Source organism: Hoplias malabaricus, unplaced genomic scaffold (genome assembly GCF_029633855.1).
Source record: "Hoplias malabaricus isolate fHopMal1 unplaced genomic scaffold, fHopMal1.hap1 scaffold_565, whole genome shotgun sequence".
In the NCBI taxonomy this organism is placed as follows: Eukaryota; Metazoa; Chordata; class Actinopteri; order Characiformes; family Erythrinidae; genus Hoplias; species Hoplias malabaricus.
The window spans coordinates 1-14,639 of NW_027100873.1; the positions used below are offsets into that span (position 1 = coordinate 1).

General features: G+C 42.8%; 1 protein-coding gene across 1 annotated transcript; it reads left to right on the top strand.

Annotated features, from left to right (window-relative positions):
- Positions 1-768: 768 nt before the first annotated feature.
- Positions 769-14,201, top strand: LOC136681998 (CLIP-associating protein 1-like; the record flags this gene model as incomplete). The annotated part of the gene is made up of 22 exons (XM_066658782.1): positions 769-876; positions 1,234-1,275; positions 1,662-1,817; positions 2,181-2,288; positions 2,999-3,058; positions 3,940-4,043; positions 4,547-4,570; positions 5,629-5,873; positions 6,143-6,206; positions 6,336-6,338; positions 6,436-6,599; positions 7,535-7,613; positions 7,733-7,876; positions 8,373-8,468; positions 9,163-9,309; positions 9,443-9,549; positions 11,633-11,755; positions 12,055-12,202; positions 12,564-12,798; positions 13,255-13,311; positions 13,404-13,594; positions 14,024-14,201. Coding segments are annotated over 22 exons (2,576 nt in total), but the record flags the coding sequence as incomplete, so codon positions are not given.
- Between the last annotated feature and the right edge of the window lie 438 nt (positions 14,202-14,639).

Sequence of the window (14,639 nt, forward strand, 5' to 3'; positions counted from 1 at the left end):
ACCAGGAGATGGTTCTGAAGTAGGTGTTCAGTTGAAAGCATCTGGGTTTTCTTTGACTGAACATTTGGGAACTTGTGACAAGAGATTGTAGTGAGATCAGACCTCTTTGGTAGTGACTATGGGTGTAAATGACTGTAACATTGAGTGTATATAATGTCTTTGTGTTTCTGTATTTCATTGTATTGATTATGTGGGTCATAGCCATGTTATGTTTTGCATGTACTGTGTCAAACCTGCTTTAGTGAATGATGGGGTTGTTTAATAATAAGTCATTAAACAGTTTGCTGAAACAGTAATGGAATTGCGTTATATTTGCAGAACTTTGTATAGACTGAAAAAAGAAGGACATTAATAGTCTTCTGCTGCAGTAACCACAATGTATTAACAGTTAGCATTAGCACTGAAATTAACGTTATGTTATAAGCATGGGTGTCAGTTCCTGTATAGACATACCTTTTGAAGTCATGTGTATTACCTCATGAATTCAGTCATCTCACTCTTTTTCTCTATCTCTCTCTCTCTCTCTCTCTCTTTTTCTCTCTGTCTCTCACTCTTTCTCTCTCTCGCTCTCTCTGTCTCTCTTTCTTTCTCTCTCGCTGTCTCTCTCTCTTTGTCTCTCTCTCTCTCCCTTTCTCTCTCGCTCTGTCTCTCTCGCTCCCTGTCTCTCTCGTTCCGTCTCTCTCGCTCCCTGTCTCTCTTGCTCTCTGTCTCTCTCTCTCTCTCTCTTTCTCTCTCGCTCTCTGTTTCTCTCTCTCTCTCTCTCTCTAGGTCGTGTCCGAACCCGGAGACAGAGTTCAGGCAGCAGTGTTGGGGGCGGAGCCTCTGTCACAGACAGTAGGGGGCGAAGTCGAGCTAAAGTTGTTTCTCAATCGCAACGTGAGTTTACTCCCAAAACACACACCATCCGCTTTCTACTTTTAATGTCTGTCTGGGATTTCACAGAGTGACTGTAGCGTTGTTATTTTTAAGAGCTGTGATCTGTTTTAGTTTCACTGCATTTCATTCATACTATTTTCACTGAAGTGGTATGAATGATGCTTACAAAGATCTGTTCTCTTTCTATGCCACATTGTAAACATCTGCATGTTTTATATTGTTGCCCTTAGCAACACTTGGGGATCATTTTCTTTAGCAAATACAATTACCTGTCCAGTGCATGCTGGGTAATGTAGTTTTCTTTGACATTGTGTAACGGAATGCCCTTCGCTACCCTGTGTGCTGCTCATACATAAGGATCCAGATCAGCTAACACTGCGGGTGGTAAGACTCATCACGGTACAGCAGCCTTACTGACCAGTCCGCATGTTTCTGAACCCCTGTGTCCTTGTGATTCTGAAGTGTGTAAAGCATGATCCATATCACCTCACCTAGACGTGTATATAATCAAAATAGTTTACTCACTTTTGTGTTCATTTGCTGAATATTGATATCCGTCATAGTCTGTTTGTGTTGAATTTGTTGACGCAGAGATGTGACCAGTTCAGTTGTTTTGTGGTTTCTGTAATGGCTTCGATGCATGTCCTTGATCCATCTTCACCATTTGTTTATTTATGATTTAAAATCTAATTAAATATCAATCAGATCAGTTTCAATTACATATATAATGTACTTCTGTCACGTACTCTCTCTCGCTTTCTCTCTGTGTTTGGGTGTGTGTATAGCTGGGAGTCGCTCCAGTTCTCCTGGGAAGCTCATCGGTCAATCGTATGGAAAAATCCCCCGTGCCACGGGCAGTGGGACACCTTCGGAAAAACGCAGTAAAATCCCCCGCAGTCAGGGCTGCAGCCGAGAGACCAGCCCCAGCCGCTCTGGTCAGGGTGAGAGAAGATACATGCTTATCAACTCATATCTATGTATTTGAAAGACTCTCTTATCCAGAGTGAAGCAGCAACTGCCTAACTTCATTATACACCAGCCTGCGCACAGATGTCCGTAACTGAACTAATATGCAACATCCCAAAGACACAAGAGCATATAAACACACTGATAGATTCAGACTCTCTTCATTTCCTCTTCAGTCTGTTCCTTCCTTGCTTTCTGCCTCACTGACCTTCTGTATCCCTGTTTTGGCCTAACTGCTACGCTTTGTTCTCTCTTGCGGCTCTTCTGCTCCGTGTGTGTGTCTCTGTGTGTGTGTGTGTGTGTGTGTGTGTGTTGTGATTGTGGTGGTGGGGTGTTAGTGAGGGGAAGTCGTATCCCTCGGCCTAGTATGAGTCAGGGTTGCAGTCGTGACACCAGCCGAGAGAGCAGCAGAGACACCAGCCCAGCACGAGGTTTCACTCCGCTGGGTGAGTCTCTCTCTCACACACACACACACACACACACACACACACACACACACACACATACAACCACTTGCTCTTGCAAACACACACATGCTGTTTCTGCTGTTCTCTTTCATTTCTCTCTCTCTCAAGGTTGCTGTCTCACATCAATGACAATTTATATACTTTAATGCTATATTTAATTCCATAAATTCAGTTAACGTGTCTGATATGAAAACACAGATGTGGTTTGCTGAGGGTTTTAAACATTTGTGGCCCCAGCTTTCTATCACCGCAATGTAAAAGTCCGGTTTTACAAGCTTCACATCGAACCATTCTAATGACATTTGATACGACAGTTTTGTGCAGGTCAGATGTGCTCAGAGGGTTATTTTACATGAACCCCTCACTTCGGTGGTTTAGTCAGGATAACTGTGCTTTTTAGACACTGGAGCTTACTCCTGTTCTTCTTAAGCTCTCTTTCTGGGGGCTGCCATGTTTAGTACAGAACCTCTGATGGAACCAGGCCACTCAGTGATTTAAGAATGACAGATTGCTCCGTTGAATTTAGCTGATATGTGTATTATGTCTCAATTTGAGATTTGGAATGATTTGTTTGGTCAAGTCAAATGATCAGGCGATATGTCAGTACCTCATTTGTTCAGTGTGAGAGGTTAGACCTGTAAATATGAACTGTGTTTGGGTGTGTCCTGTCCCTCCTCAATGCTGTCCAGTGTCCCGGCGTCACTCCCGCTCCACCAGCGCTCTGACCTCAGGGGATACTCTGCAGACAGGTGACTGACCTGCATGTCCCTCTAGATTACTCCACCACGCCATCCACCTTTGACGTTCTACACGTACAGACTGTAGTCCACCTATAGTGGGTAGTGGATTATTCTTAGTCCAATAGTGATTCTGAAAAAAAGTAGCACTGCTGTATTTGATCCATTAACACCAGCGCAATACAATACACCCCCACCATGTCACATCAATGTCACTGCAGGGCTGAGAATGATCCATCACCCAAATCATACCTGCTCTGTGGGTGTAGAAACAAGGAGGTGGTATGTTGTATGGTTTATCTATTTATGACGCCATTTTGAATTCCATTTTCACGATCAATTTATTATTTATTTATTTATTTATTTATTTAGTGACCTCTCCATTGTTTCTATTCATCTGGAGCTTTAAAGCTACAATAGGTTGAACAGTAAAGCTGGATAAAATCTACGAAAAAATCTACTCTTCTCCATTTTAACAAACATAAATCTGTTCTCAAAACTTGCAGAGTGTAGCTTAAAGCATCCAGTCATTTCTGTGTGTTGTACTGTATTGTGTGGGTGGTATCATTGTAATTGTATTGCATTTTTAAATATTGCATGTAAAAAAACAAGCTTTTCCTTAAAGCAGCAATAGGTATTTTTTAGCAAATAAAAAATAAAAAAATAAAATTGCTCTGTAGTCCCTGAATTATCTGGATGTTCCCTAGAGAAGGCCACCACATGGGAGCAGCCATTTAAAAAAAAAACACGAAAAAAAAGAGTCAACGGAAAAAAACGTATTGCTTCTTTAAGAATAATACAGTATTGCATTTATTCTGACAGATATTTTCTCTCTCTCTTTCTCTCCTCTTCGAATTCCCATCTTCTCTCCCTCCTCCCTCTTGTTCTCTCAGATCGGTTTGGTCTCATTCACCAGGCTCGTATCTCAGCCTCAGTTAATGCGATGAGGATCCTGAACACAGGGATGGAAGTGGAGGCGGCGGTGGCTGATGCCCTGGTGAGATTTGACATGTATTTGCTCATCTTCAGTCCATTAGTCTTAAAGGGGCAGTATGTAAAAGGTTTTTATAAAACGTATTGTTCACTCCCGAGCCCATACAGTTTTTTGATAGCACAAAAAATGTACATACATACATAAACACTGAAGTTACATTAGGCATTGCACCCCACATTGCTTTTTAAACAAGGCACATTTACACATCAGTCTTAAAGGCACAGTAACACCAACTGTTTTGTTGAAAGGAATACAGATGTGTATGAAAATGGTTATGTAAAAATTGATTATGGCTAGTTTTGCTAAATTAATCTAGGGGAAAATACACCAGGATACGGGCTCTTTACTCTTATAGTGAATATTATGACACTACTATTAATGTATAATATACACAGCCCTTGACTTAACAGTATCTCTGTATTTAACACCACAGCTTTGTGATAATCTTGAGTCCTGATACACGCTTGTCTTTGCTTTTTCCTTTCTGCTCCCTTAAATCTCACCAGCTTTTAGGAGACTCCAGGAATAAGGTAGTGTTGTGTTGTTGTACGGCTCTGTCCCATTTCTCCATATTTTCATCACCTCCAGATTCCGTTTGCAGTGCAGAGAGACGTTACATTCAAAAATGCAATGGTGCAAAGGTTTCTTTTAAAATAATATGACAACAGCTATATTATTACCTCCAGAGGGGAGGCCGGGCTTATCACCAACTTAGCCCGGAGGGCGTCACTCCTCAGGCATGTCACTTCGCATCACCGGGGTGTATGGAAGTCTTTCACCAGTTCTGCCAGTGCTCGTTCTTGAACTTAGAAATATTTCAAGTTCCAATTTTAATCTTCCAGAGGGGAGGCCCTGCATACTAACCCCTTAGCCCAGAGGGTCGCCACTCCTCGGGCTTAGCTATTCGCATCACCTGGGTCTATGGAAGTCTTCCCCCCCCCTTCCAGACTTCCAGAGGGTAGGACGTACTATAACATACTCAAATTCTCCATTCTCCCCAAGGGTCGCCACTCCCTCGGGGCATCAAGGATAAGTTCGTTCCGTACATATCCGGTCTCGGTTCCAAGAACCGATTTTGATGGAAGTTAGACTTCCAGGGAGGGTTCCTCTGCCCATCCCTTAAGTCCCCTCTGGAAGGCAGTGTTCATAAGGCGACATATCGCCTGCATACACTCTGCATAATGACAACAGACAGACAATCAAAGACATTTACATTTATTTAAGGCAAATTTAAAGCATTAACTTTAAATACTGAGCCAAATATTTGGCATTTCACACCCATTCCCCTAATTTTAATCAGCCATTTCATGAACGTCCTCGTACAAGTCTGGGATTTAAATATGCTGCATGTGCAAGATGATCAAAGAATATTGCTTTGGTTTTTGAGTCATTTACTCAGACTATGTTGAGTTATATTCTAACGGCTGGATATTTTCATTATGAAACCAATGATGCCAAAGTAACTTGGCAATAATCATCATGACAACAGCAGCAGATCTTTGGAAACTTGGTTGCATGCATTAGTCCTAAATATAATGCTCTTGATTATGAAGAGACTAATTGTTATGTTTCACTGTTTGATCGCCAGCGGAGGCCCATGCGGCGCCGGTATGAATCTCCCGGTATGTATTCGGATGACGACGCCAATAGTGATGCGTCCAGTGCCTGTTCGGAGCGGTCGTACAGCTCTCGAAACGGAGGAGTCCCTCACTACCTGCGGCAGACAGAGGACGTGGCTGAGGTCCTGAATCACTGCGCCAGCTCCAACTGGTCTGAGCGAAAAGAAGGTCTCCTGGGACTCCAGAACCTTCTAAAGAGCCAAAGAATCCTCAGGTACTGTACACTAAACTATTCTCAAATAAGGGGCATGGAGGGGGCCATAATGAGGCCACAAAGCTTTCTCAGAAGCTGTATCTCTGCCTAGAAATACCAAAATGACCACCAAGCACCGTGGCTATGGTTAGCAAGTCCAGCTGAATTTACATTCAACTCCTTACATGCTGCCTGTCATTTCTATAGATTTACAGTAGAAGAATCTAGTACTCGTTGGTAGATAATTTCAGAAGATATCTGTGGTTCATTTCTGTTTCTCCTTCCTCCAGCCGAGTGGAACTGAAGAGGCTGTGTGAGATTTTCACCAGGATGTTTGCAGACCCTCATAGCAAGGTGAGCCACTTCAAATGAGCATTGTTCATGAATCTCGTTGATGACAGCATTATTTAATCCCGAATGTTGAGATGCTAATTGAACGTTTGTTTTCTTGCATGTTCTTGTCTTGATTGGATCGGCCATCAGAGAGTAAGTCTGGGTTCTGTGTCTCTATACGGTGACATTTAAATTATTAGTCCATCCTTTTAGTGTATTTCTATCATAAATCTTTGCCCGTGTGTGGCAGGTGTTCAGCATGTTCCTGGAGACTCTGGTGGACTTTATTACGCTGCACAGAGATGACCTGCAGGACTGGCTCTTTGTGCTGCTGACCCAGCTGCTGAAGAAGATGGGTGCTGACCTGCTGGGCTCTGTCCAGGCCAAAGTGCAAAAAGCCCTGGACGTCACAAGGTGTGACCTTCTTTTCTCTGAGACTTTTATGATCTTTTAAAAAGTTTTTTGTGAATGTAAAGGCAGCTTACAGCATGTTTATATATCATCCCATTTCTTCTATTACATTATAAAATACATTTTTTTACCTCTGTTATTTTAAGGCATGTTGTTTTATGGAAGATTTTTCTCCCTTTCATTGTAAAGTACAGAGAAACACAAATATGTTTATAAGCCAATAATTTGACATTTTAGACTACGTAGTGCATATTTTCTGATGAAATTTCATTCATTCATTCATCATCTGTAACCCTGTCCAGAGCCTACCCAGAATCATTGGGCGCAAGGCGGGAACACACCCTGGAGGGGGCGCCAGTCCTTCACAGGGCAACACAGACACACACATTCACTCACACCTACGGACACTTTTCTGAGTCGCCGATCCACCTACCAACGTGTGTTTTTGGACTGTGGGAGGAAACCGGAGCACCCGGAGGAAACCCACGCAGACACAGGGAGAACACACCACAGTCCTCACAGACAGTCACCCGGAGGAAACCCACGCAGACCCAGGGAGAACACACCACACTCCTCACAGACAGTCACCCGGAGAAAACCCTCGCAGACACAGGGAGAACACACCACACTCCTCACAGACAGTCACCCGGAGGAAACCCACGCAGACACAGAGAGAACACACCACACTCCTCATAGACAGTCACCCGGAGGAAACCCACGCAGACACAGAGAGAACACACCACACTCTTCACAGACAGTCACCCGGAAGAAACCCATGCGGACACAGGGAGAACACACCAACTCCTCTGGAGCTGTGTGACTGCAACACTACCTGCTGCGCCACCGTGCCGCCCTCTGATGAATTTATTTAACAAAATTTTATGTTTGTTTATTTTTTTCGTTTGGTTTATGTTAATATTGGTTATTGTACTCTCCAGGGATTCTTTTCCATACGACCAGCAGTTCAACATCCTGATGCGCTTCATTGTTGATCAGACACAGACGCCAAACCTCAAGGTTCACCAATTATATATTTTATTGTTGTATTTCAAGCTGTAAAAATCTTTTTCAATTTCTGCCCAAAAAATTATGCCTTGGCAAGTGAAAGCAGCTGACATCCAGTCCATTTTTTGTAGGTGAAGGTGGCCATTCTGAAGTACATCGAGTCATTGGCTCGGCAGATGGACCCTACAGACTTTGTGAACTCCAGTGAAACGCGGTTGGCTGTGTCTCGTATCATCACCTGGACCACAGAGCCTAAGAGCTCAGATGTCAGAAAGGTGAGTGTATATCAAAAGGTGCCCACAACTGAATTTAAGAAAATGCAGGCTTATTCATAGCAAAACAACCATGAAAACAGGGCTGCTACCACTAGTTATTGCTACGTCACCAACTTAAATGGTGAAGGATTTACATCCTGGTGCCTGTACACTGGTGTTATTAATTGACAAAGTACCCTGAAACTGAAGTGTAATTCACAATTGAATATGTGGAAAAGTGAAAATGGTGTTTAACTCGATTGAATCAATTGTGTGAATTATTTGAAAGCCAATTATTTGTAATTGTAACACACTTTGTGCCGTTCAGAATTATAGTCACCGTGATAAACAGCTTTCAACAGCATTCAAAATACAAGCTAGATACAAAAATTATTTAAATTACAATAATTATGAAGCACCTAGAGCTTTCAGTTTTTGCCATATCTCCCACTCACTTTATAAACGGGCCAAGGACTAGAGCTGTGCTGACTGTGTTTGTGTGCACTGTGACACTCAGACACTCCACAGCTGGGTGAGCGAGGAGCTGTCACTCAGGCTCGGCTCCCTGGCCTCTCTGCCCCTGGAGGGCAACCTGGAGGACAGATGCAAGCAGGTAGTCTCCTCTGACCTCTGACCGCCATGCATGACCTGCACAGACTCGGCTCGAGTTTCTTGAGGATGCTTTTCCTTCGAGAGGACACTTTTTGCTGTCCACGATTTAAGGCTCTGAATAATGCAACTGTGGGACGAAAGCTTGACTTCTAGTTAATCACTCTGAGGACTCTGGTGCCTGGGACTTTGTAGCCATCTGATTATGTATTTAACCATGATGCATGTCCTAACAATTTCTTCTAATCCCTCCCTTCTCTACCTGAATGGATGCAATGCTTGTCTTATTTATGTGGAAGGGTAACCAAAGTGAGATGGAGTATTTGTGTAACATAAAGAACACATGTCTAAATCATAGAATGTAATATACACATCATATTTTATACCATTCACGTCCATATGGATAGGGAGGAACATCCTAATTCCTGGTGGGTGTTGAAATAAAAAAGAAATATAAATCAATCAATCTACAAATCCTATGTTGGGTCAATAATTGTTAATACCAACTTCTGCATGAGGGCCACTATCTGTCGACCAAAGGCTGCTCTCTTTCATTCTTCCATTTCTCCTTTCAGAAGGAATCTCCATATTTTACCTTGACGACTGCATCCCCTCACTATGTTTAAATGGAAGTGGTATCCCCCGGGAATCTCTGAGTGTTAGCCCTGCTCTCACTCCTGTCTGATTGTGTGTTTCAGGCTGCTCAGATGGTCCTGATCTGTCTGTTTGAGCTCAACACTCCGGAGTTCACCATGCTGCTGGGAGCTCTCCCCAAAACCTTCCAGGACGGAGCCACCAAACTCCTGCACAACCACCTGAAGAATTCCAGCAATGCCTCAGCCATGGTACACTCTCTACACTCGCCAGAGCACACACTGGTGTGACGGCTGCAGCATATGTCTGTGGTGATATAGCTTAGTTCATTTATTCTTTATGTAAAAATGATGTCAAAATTAAGACTCATTAATCTCATTCCAGGGTTCGCCGAGCAACACAGTGGGCCGCACTCCTACACGTCTCTCCAGTAGCCGCACCAGTCCGCTGACCTCTCCCACAAACTGCTCTCATGGAGGTCTTTCACCAAGGTACAGCACGCCACAAGCTTCAAATGATCTACAAATCACAGAGGTCCTTATTCAAATAGGACTGAGACTTTGAGTTTGGGGCTAGAAGAGATCTTATAACATGAGCACAGGTCTGGGGACTATTTTGAACAGTGTTGAGGCTGATTTGCAGGTTTAACTTGGTAAACAGAAGGTACAGAAACAACCTGCGAAACAGTAATGCATGACAAAACTTAGTGATGCACAATATAGCGGCAGCCAATACAGGGGGTCCTCGACTTACGACGTTGATCCGTTCCTACGTCGCGTCGTAAACCGATTTTCGGTGTAAGTCGGAACATACGTACATACTGTACGTAAATAACATACTGTAAGCACTTATCCTATCCTCACACCTATCCTCCTCAGTCCCGAGCCGCTTAACCGTGTATTCTTCCGCCGCGCCGCACCAAACACGAAGTTCACGTTACGACATTTACGACACAAAACCACTTAAGTCGAAACAAGGCTTTATACAGTAAATGGGAGATGTGTCGTAACCATGAAACATCGTAACTCGGGACTGACGTAACCCGAGGACCTCCTGTATGTGGATTTTTTAAATTATTGTTATTGGTCTGATATTGGAATTTTAGCTGATATTACAACCAATAACTTGGTGCCTATTTTCTGCTTGTGCACTGACACTTGTAAATACACAACTATGTCTGCCGTTTCTACAGAGAACAGTTTCTGGGATTAAATTTCTCCGTGATGAAAACTAATGAAAAAAAATGTCACACACACGGCAGGTTAAACAACAGAAAGATACTCTCAAACACCACAGTGCAGGATCCTTTCTGATATCAACACATGAAAATAGATAAAGTCCTGAGTGTATTACTAAAAACACGATGATAAATGATTTTTTGATAAAAAGAATTTGTTTTGCTTTAATCCAGTGCGAATTGCTTTAATTATGAAAAAATGTATTTATCGGTTATTAATATCGGTGTCGGCTATTCCAAGGTGCTAGTTATCGGTTATCGTATCGGCCCAAAAGATTCTAAATTGGTGCATCCCTACTTCAAGTGTGTTCAATATTGTCCACCAAGTGCAAGTGTGGATACAGGTTTTCTTCTACACTTTTTATCAGTTTGATCAATCATTCATGTTTCTGCTTTGTTTGAATGAGTTCTTTCTGGACATATTATTGGACATCACTTTATTAGCATTGTTATGCTAAAAACATGCTTGTTTCCTACTGTGAACTAGACCCTCAAACTCTCCCAGGTTGTTTCACACGTTACATTTTTCTCTAAACATTTCTCACATACATTTAACCCACACTTCTCATGATTGTTCTAGTTAGAGATCACCTCTACTCCCTGATATGAGACATAGACACAGAACAAGAGATTGTGTCTGTGTTTGTGAATAATATGTGCTCATTCATTTTGCCACAGTAGTACCTAGCTCAACTCTACGTTTCGTGGGACAGAAATCTCTAATTATTTTAGCTCTACACAGAATCTTGAATCCTCTGAGCTGCATGCTGCTATTAACAAGTTAATCCAGCTTTGCTTCTAAAACTAAATCCATAAACAAGTACATAAAAGTGTCGTAAACTATAAAAAAAATAGCACATAACCCATAAGATTCCATCAGACCATGAAAATAGGCAACATTTTCTCAGCTCATTGGAAATTCAAATCAAAATACACAATATCCAAGAGTTTGTAGACACTCCATATTACAGCCAATACTAATCACACTAGATCAGTATCAAATGTAAGTGAATGTCACAAAATCCTCACAGAACTGGTCCAACATCTAATGTAAAGCATTCCTACGAATCTACGAGTACCCTTGCTTTCAGAAGAAGTGGATAAGCAGGTTCATACAGTGTGTACGAATGGTTGGCAGACACAAGTTAAAAGTATTTGTTCATGGATTTCTGTTGCTTTTTAACACAATCTTATTCTAAATATACGTGTTATCTTTCTAACACTCCTTGCTTTAGTTCACGTCTAAAGCTACATAAATTCTGCTATCCTCCTTTCCTACTACTCTCTTCTCTTTCTGTTTTTCCTCCTCCCTGCTTCATCCCTCGTTCCTGGCTCAGTCGCTTATGGGGCTGGAGCTCGAATGGTGTGTCAAAGCCTTCGTGTCCCTTCACTCCTCCCCCTCCTCCCCCCGGCCCTGCCACCCCCCCTCTGCGGGGCCTGCGCCGGGCCCTCTCGCCCAGGTAACTCTTCCTTGCCTGGGCTAACGTTGTGGGGACAGGGGGCATTGGGGGGCACATTCTCCCCCCTGTAATACAGGCCATTATTCATCATTACGCTTTCCTTGCTGAGTACTGCCTTTCTTATGGGGTCAAATAGGGGTATAACCACTGTAGACATAATGGCTGAAAATGCCCAAGTCAAATTTATGAAAATGTCAAAACTTGATTGTTTTGCTGAACTTAAACTCCACTTACACAGTTGGTGGTTCTGTGTGTGTGTGTGTGTGTGTGTGTGTGTGTGTGTGTGTTGATACCCACAGCATGCTGGAGTACGACACCGAGAACATGAACTCCGAGGAGATCTACAGCTCTCTGAGAGGAGTGACAGAGGCCATTCAGAGCTTCAGTTTCCGCAGCCAGGAGGACAGCTTTGAGCCAATTAAACGTGACACCAAGAAAGAAGATGCGGTGAGCTTCAGTGCATCTGTACACAGTAAACCTATCCTTGGCTCTAACCAGAATGTGCTCAAATGAATATGCCCCCCCCCCATCCCCAACACGATGTAATGTGCACAGGTTTAGACACTAGAAATCATTAGTGAAATAAGCAGTCAATGCCATGGCTAAGAATTTACTCTCTGAAATGGCAATGTCTAAAACAGGCAGATTGAAACAGCCAAGGTTTCTTATGTCATAAATCTAAGGAACCAATCCAGTCACCTTGTTGTGTGGGGCTTTGCTTGAGCTGCATGTAAACGGTGCAGGTTTGTTTTTGTTGTAGCACCTCTCTGACACATTTTGTTTTTCTATCTCTCCTACTTTCTCACAGAGTGGTGTAGCGTCCTCTGCTGCTGACCCCCGGCTACCTGCTGATGTGATGGAGGGGGGCAGGATGGCTCTGGATAATAAAACCTCGTTACTGAACACACCATCCCCTCGACAGTTCCTGGGGCCCAAAACACGGGAGTACAACCCCTACAACTACACCGACTCTATCAGCGCCTATGACAAGGGAGCCCTACGGGAGGCCATGTTTGACGATGATGTGGAACAGTTTCGGGACGGTAAGATCCTCCAATGTCTGCGGAGGTACATTTAAATTCCTAAAAGGCCTCTACTGGGAAGGTTCCACGCTACATGTGAGAACCATTTGTTTTAGCCACAAGGACATTATTATGGTAAGACACTGATGTTTGATGATTAGTTTTGAATCTACAAAAGCATTATAACTCACCCCACAGTTATCAGATGGTGCTCCATCACTCCAGAGAACAGTTCCACTGGTCCAAAGCCCAATCCTCTAGGGTTTTATTCCCCTGTAGCCAACGCTTGACTGATACATTGTGACTTTAAACTTATGTGCAGCTTCTCCAGTGTGTCTTAATTTATGTCATTATTTCTCTGGGGTTTATAAAAGCTGTATGTCCACCATGGGACGTCCAACTCAAACCTTTGCAGTTATAATAATGGAGTATGAAGCACGTCCAGTTACAATAATGAAGGGTTCACTGCTCTTTCAGGTCGTCTCCAGGATTTTGGAGAAAACAAACTCATGCATCCCAAAGGTTTCTCTGCTGGTAATGTTTGTTCTTGTGCTCTTTCAAAACTGACATTCTGTGCCGAGTTTTCTATTGCAGATTAAAAATACGTCTTTATTGTGATTGGCCAGGGCCCACGCAGCACTTGGAGCTGGTTGGTGACCTGCTGAAGGAGCTGTCCAGTCACAGCGAGCGTGTGGAAGAGAGGCGGGCGGCTCTGCTGGAGCTGTTGAAAGTTACTCGTGATGACAGCGTTGCCGTGTGGGAGGAGCATTTTAAAACCATGCTGCTGTTGATCCTGGAGACACTCGGGGACAAGGACGTGAGTGTCACTCTACTCTGTGCCGTATAAACAGACATGAGCATTATAAGGAGTGTGCCTTATCTCATTAGACTCATATCTCTAGGGCTGTATTGAGAAAGACAAGCTCTGAAAACACCACAGTTTCTGTCAATCTTTATACTGTGGGAATGCAACTCAAAATGGTGTGTCTGAAAGAATGTGTAGATATCAAGAAGCTTAGTTAAAATGTTCACACTCTTCTAATCAAACAAAGAAGCAGCTGGTGTCCTCAGAACAGCGGAGTCTAGATTTGACTTCACTGTTTTGTTTGGCATTACTTATTAATTCTCTCTAAAAGTAAATAAATGTAGGGCAAACCGTGTCTTTTTACTGTAAATGGAATTTACTGAGACAGGCTTACTGAAGTTGTGAAGAGCCAAGTGTAAACATTTTTCTTTTCCTGCTCAGCACACAATCCGAGCTCTGGCTCTCCGGGTTCTAAAGGAGATCCTGCGCAGTCAGCCTGCACGCTTCAAAAACTATGCAGAACTCACCATCATGAAAACACTGGAGGCCCACAGAGACTCCCACAAAGAGGTGAGACAAATAAGGACATGGGAAAGCCTTGTAAAATTTTGAAGGCCTTATCAGGTGTTGAAATTTTAAGCTCCATATACTTGATATATATTCGGTAGTGTTGGTCCTGATGACTCTCGCAGCACAACAAAGAATAAACTATACAAAATAAATCTTGAATTACAGTGACAGTTGAAATTGAGGAGGTGTTATGTTCTAACATTATTTCAGAAGGAATAGAGAGCTTATGATGTATTATTTCTAGGAGTGGTTCATGTTATGACTGAATTATTTATTTGATTATTTATTTTGTTCTACTATAAATCATGCTATGAATTTCCCCATATGAATGCCTGTATTTACTGTAGTTATGTTATTATGTTCATTCATTCATTATCTGTAAGCGCTTATCCAGTTCAGGTTCGCGGTGGGTCCAGAGCCTACCTGGAATCATTGGGCGCAAGGCAGGAATACACCCTGGAGGGGGCGCCAATCCTTCACAGAGCAA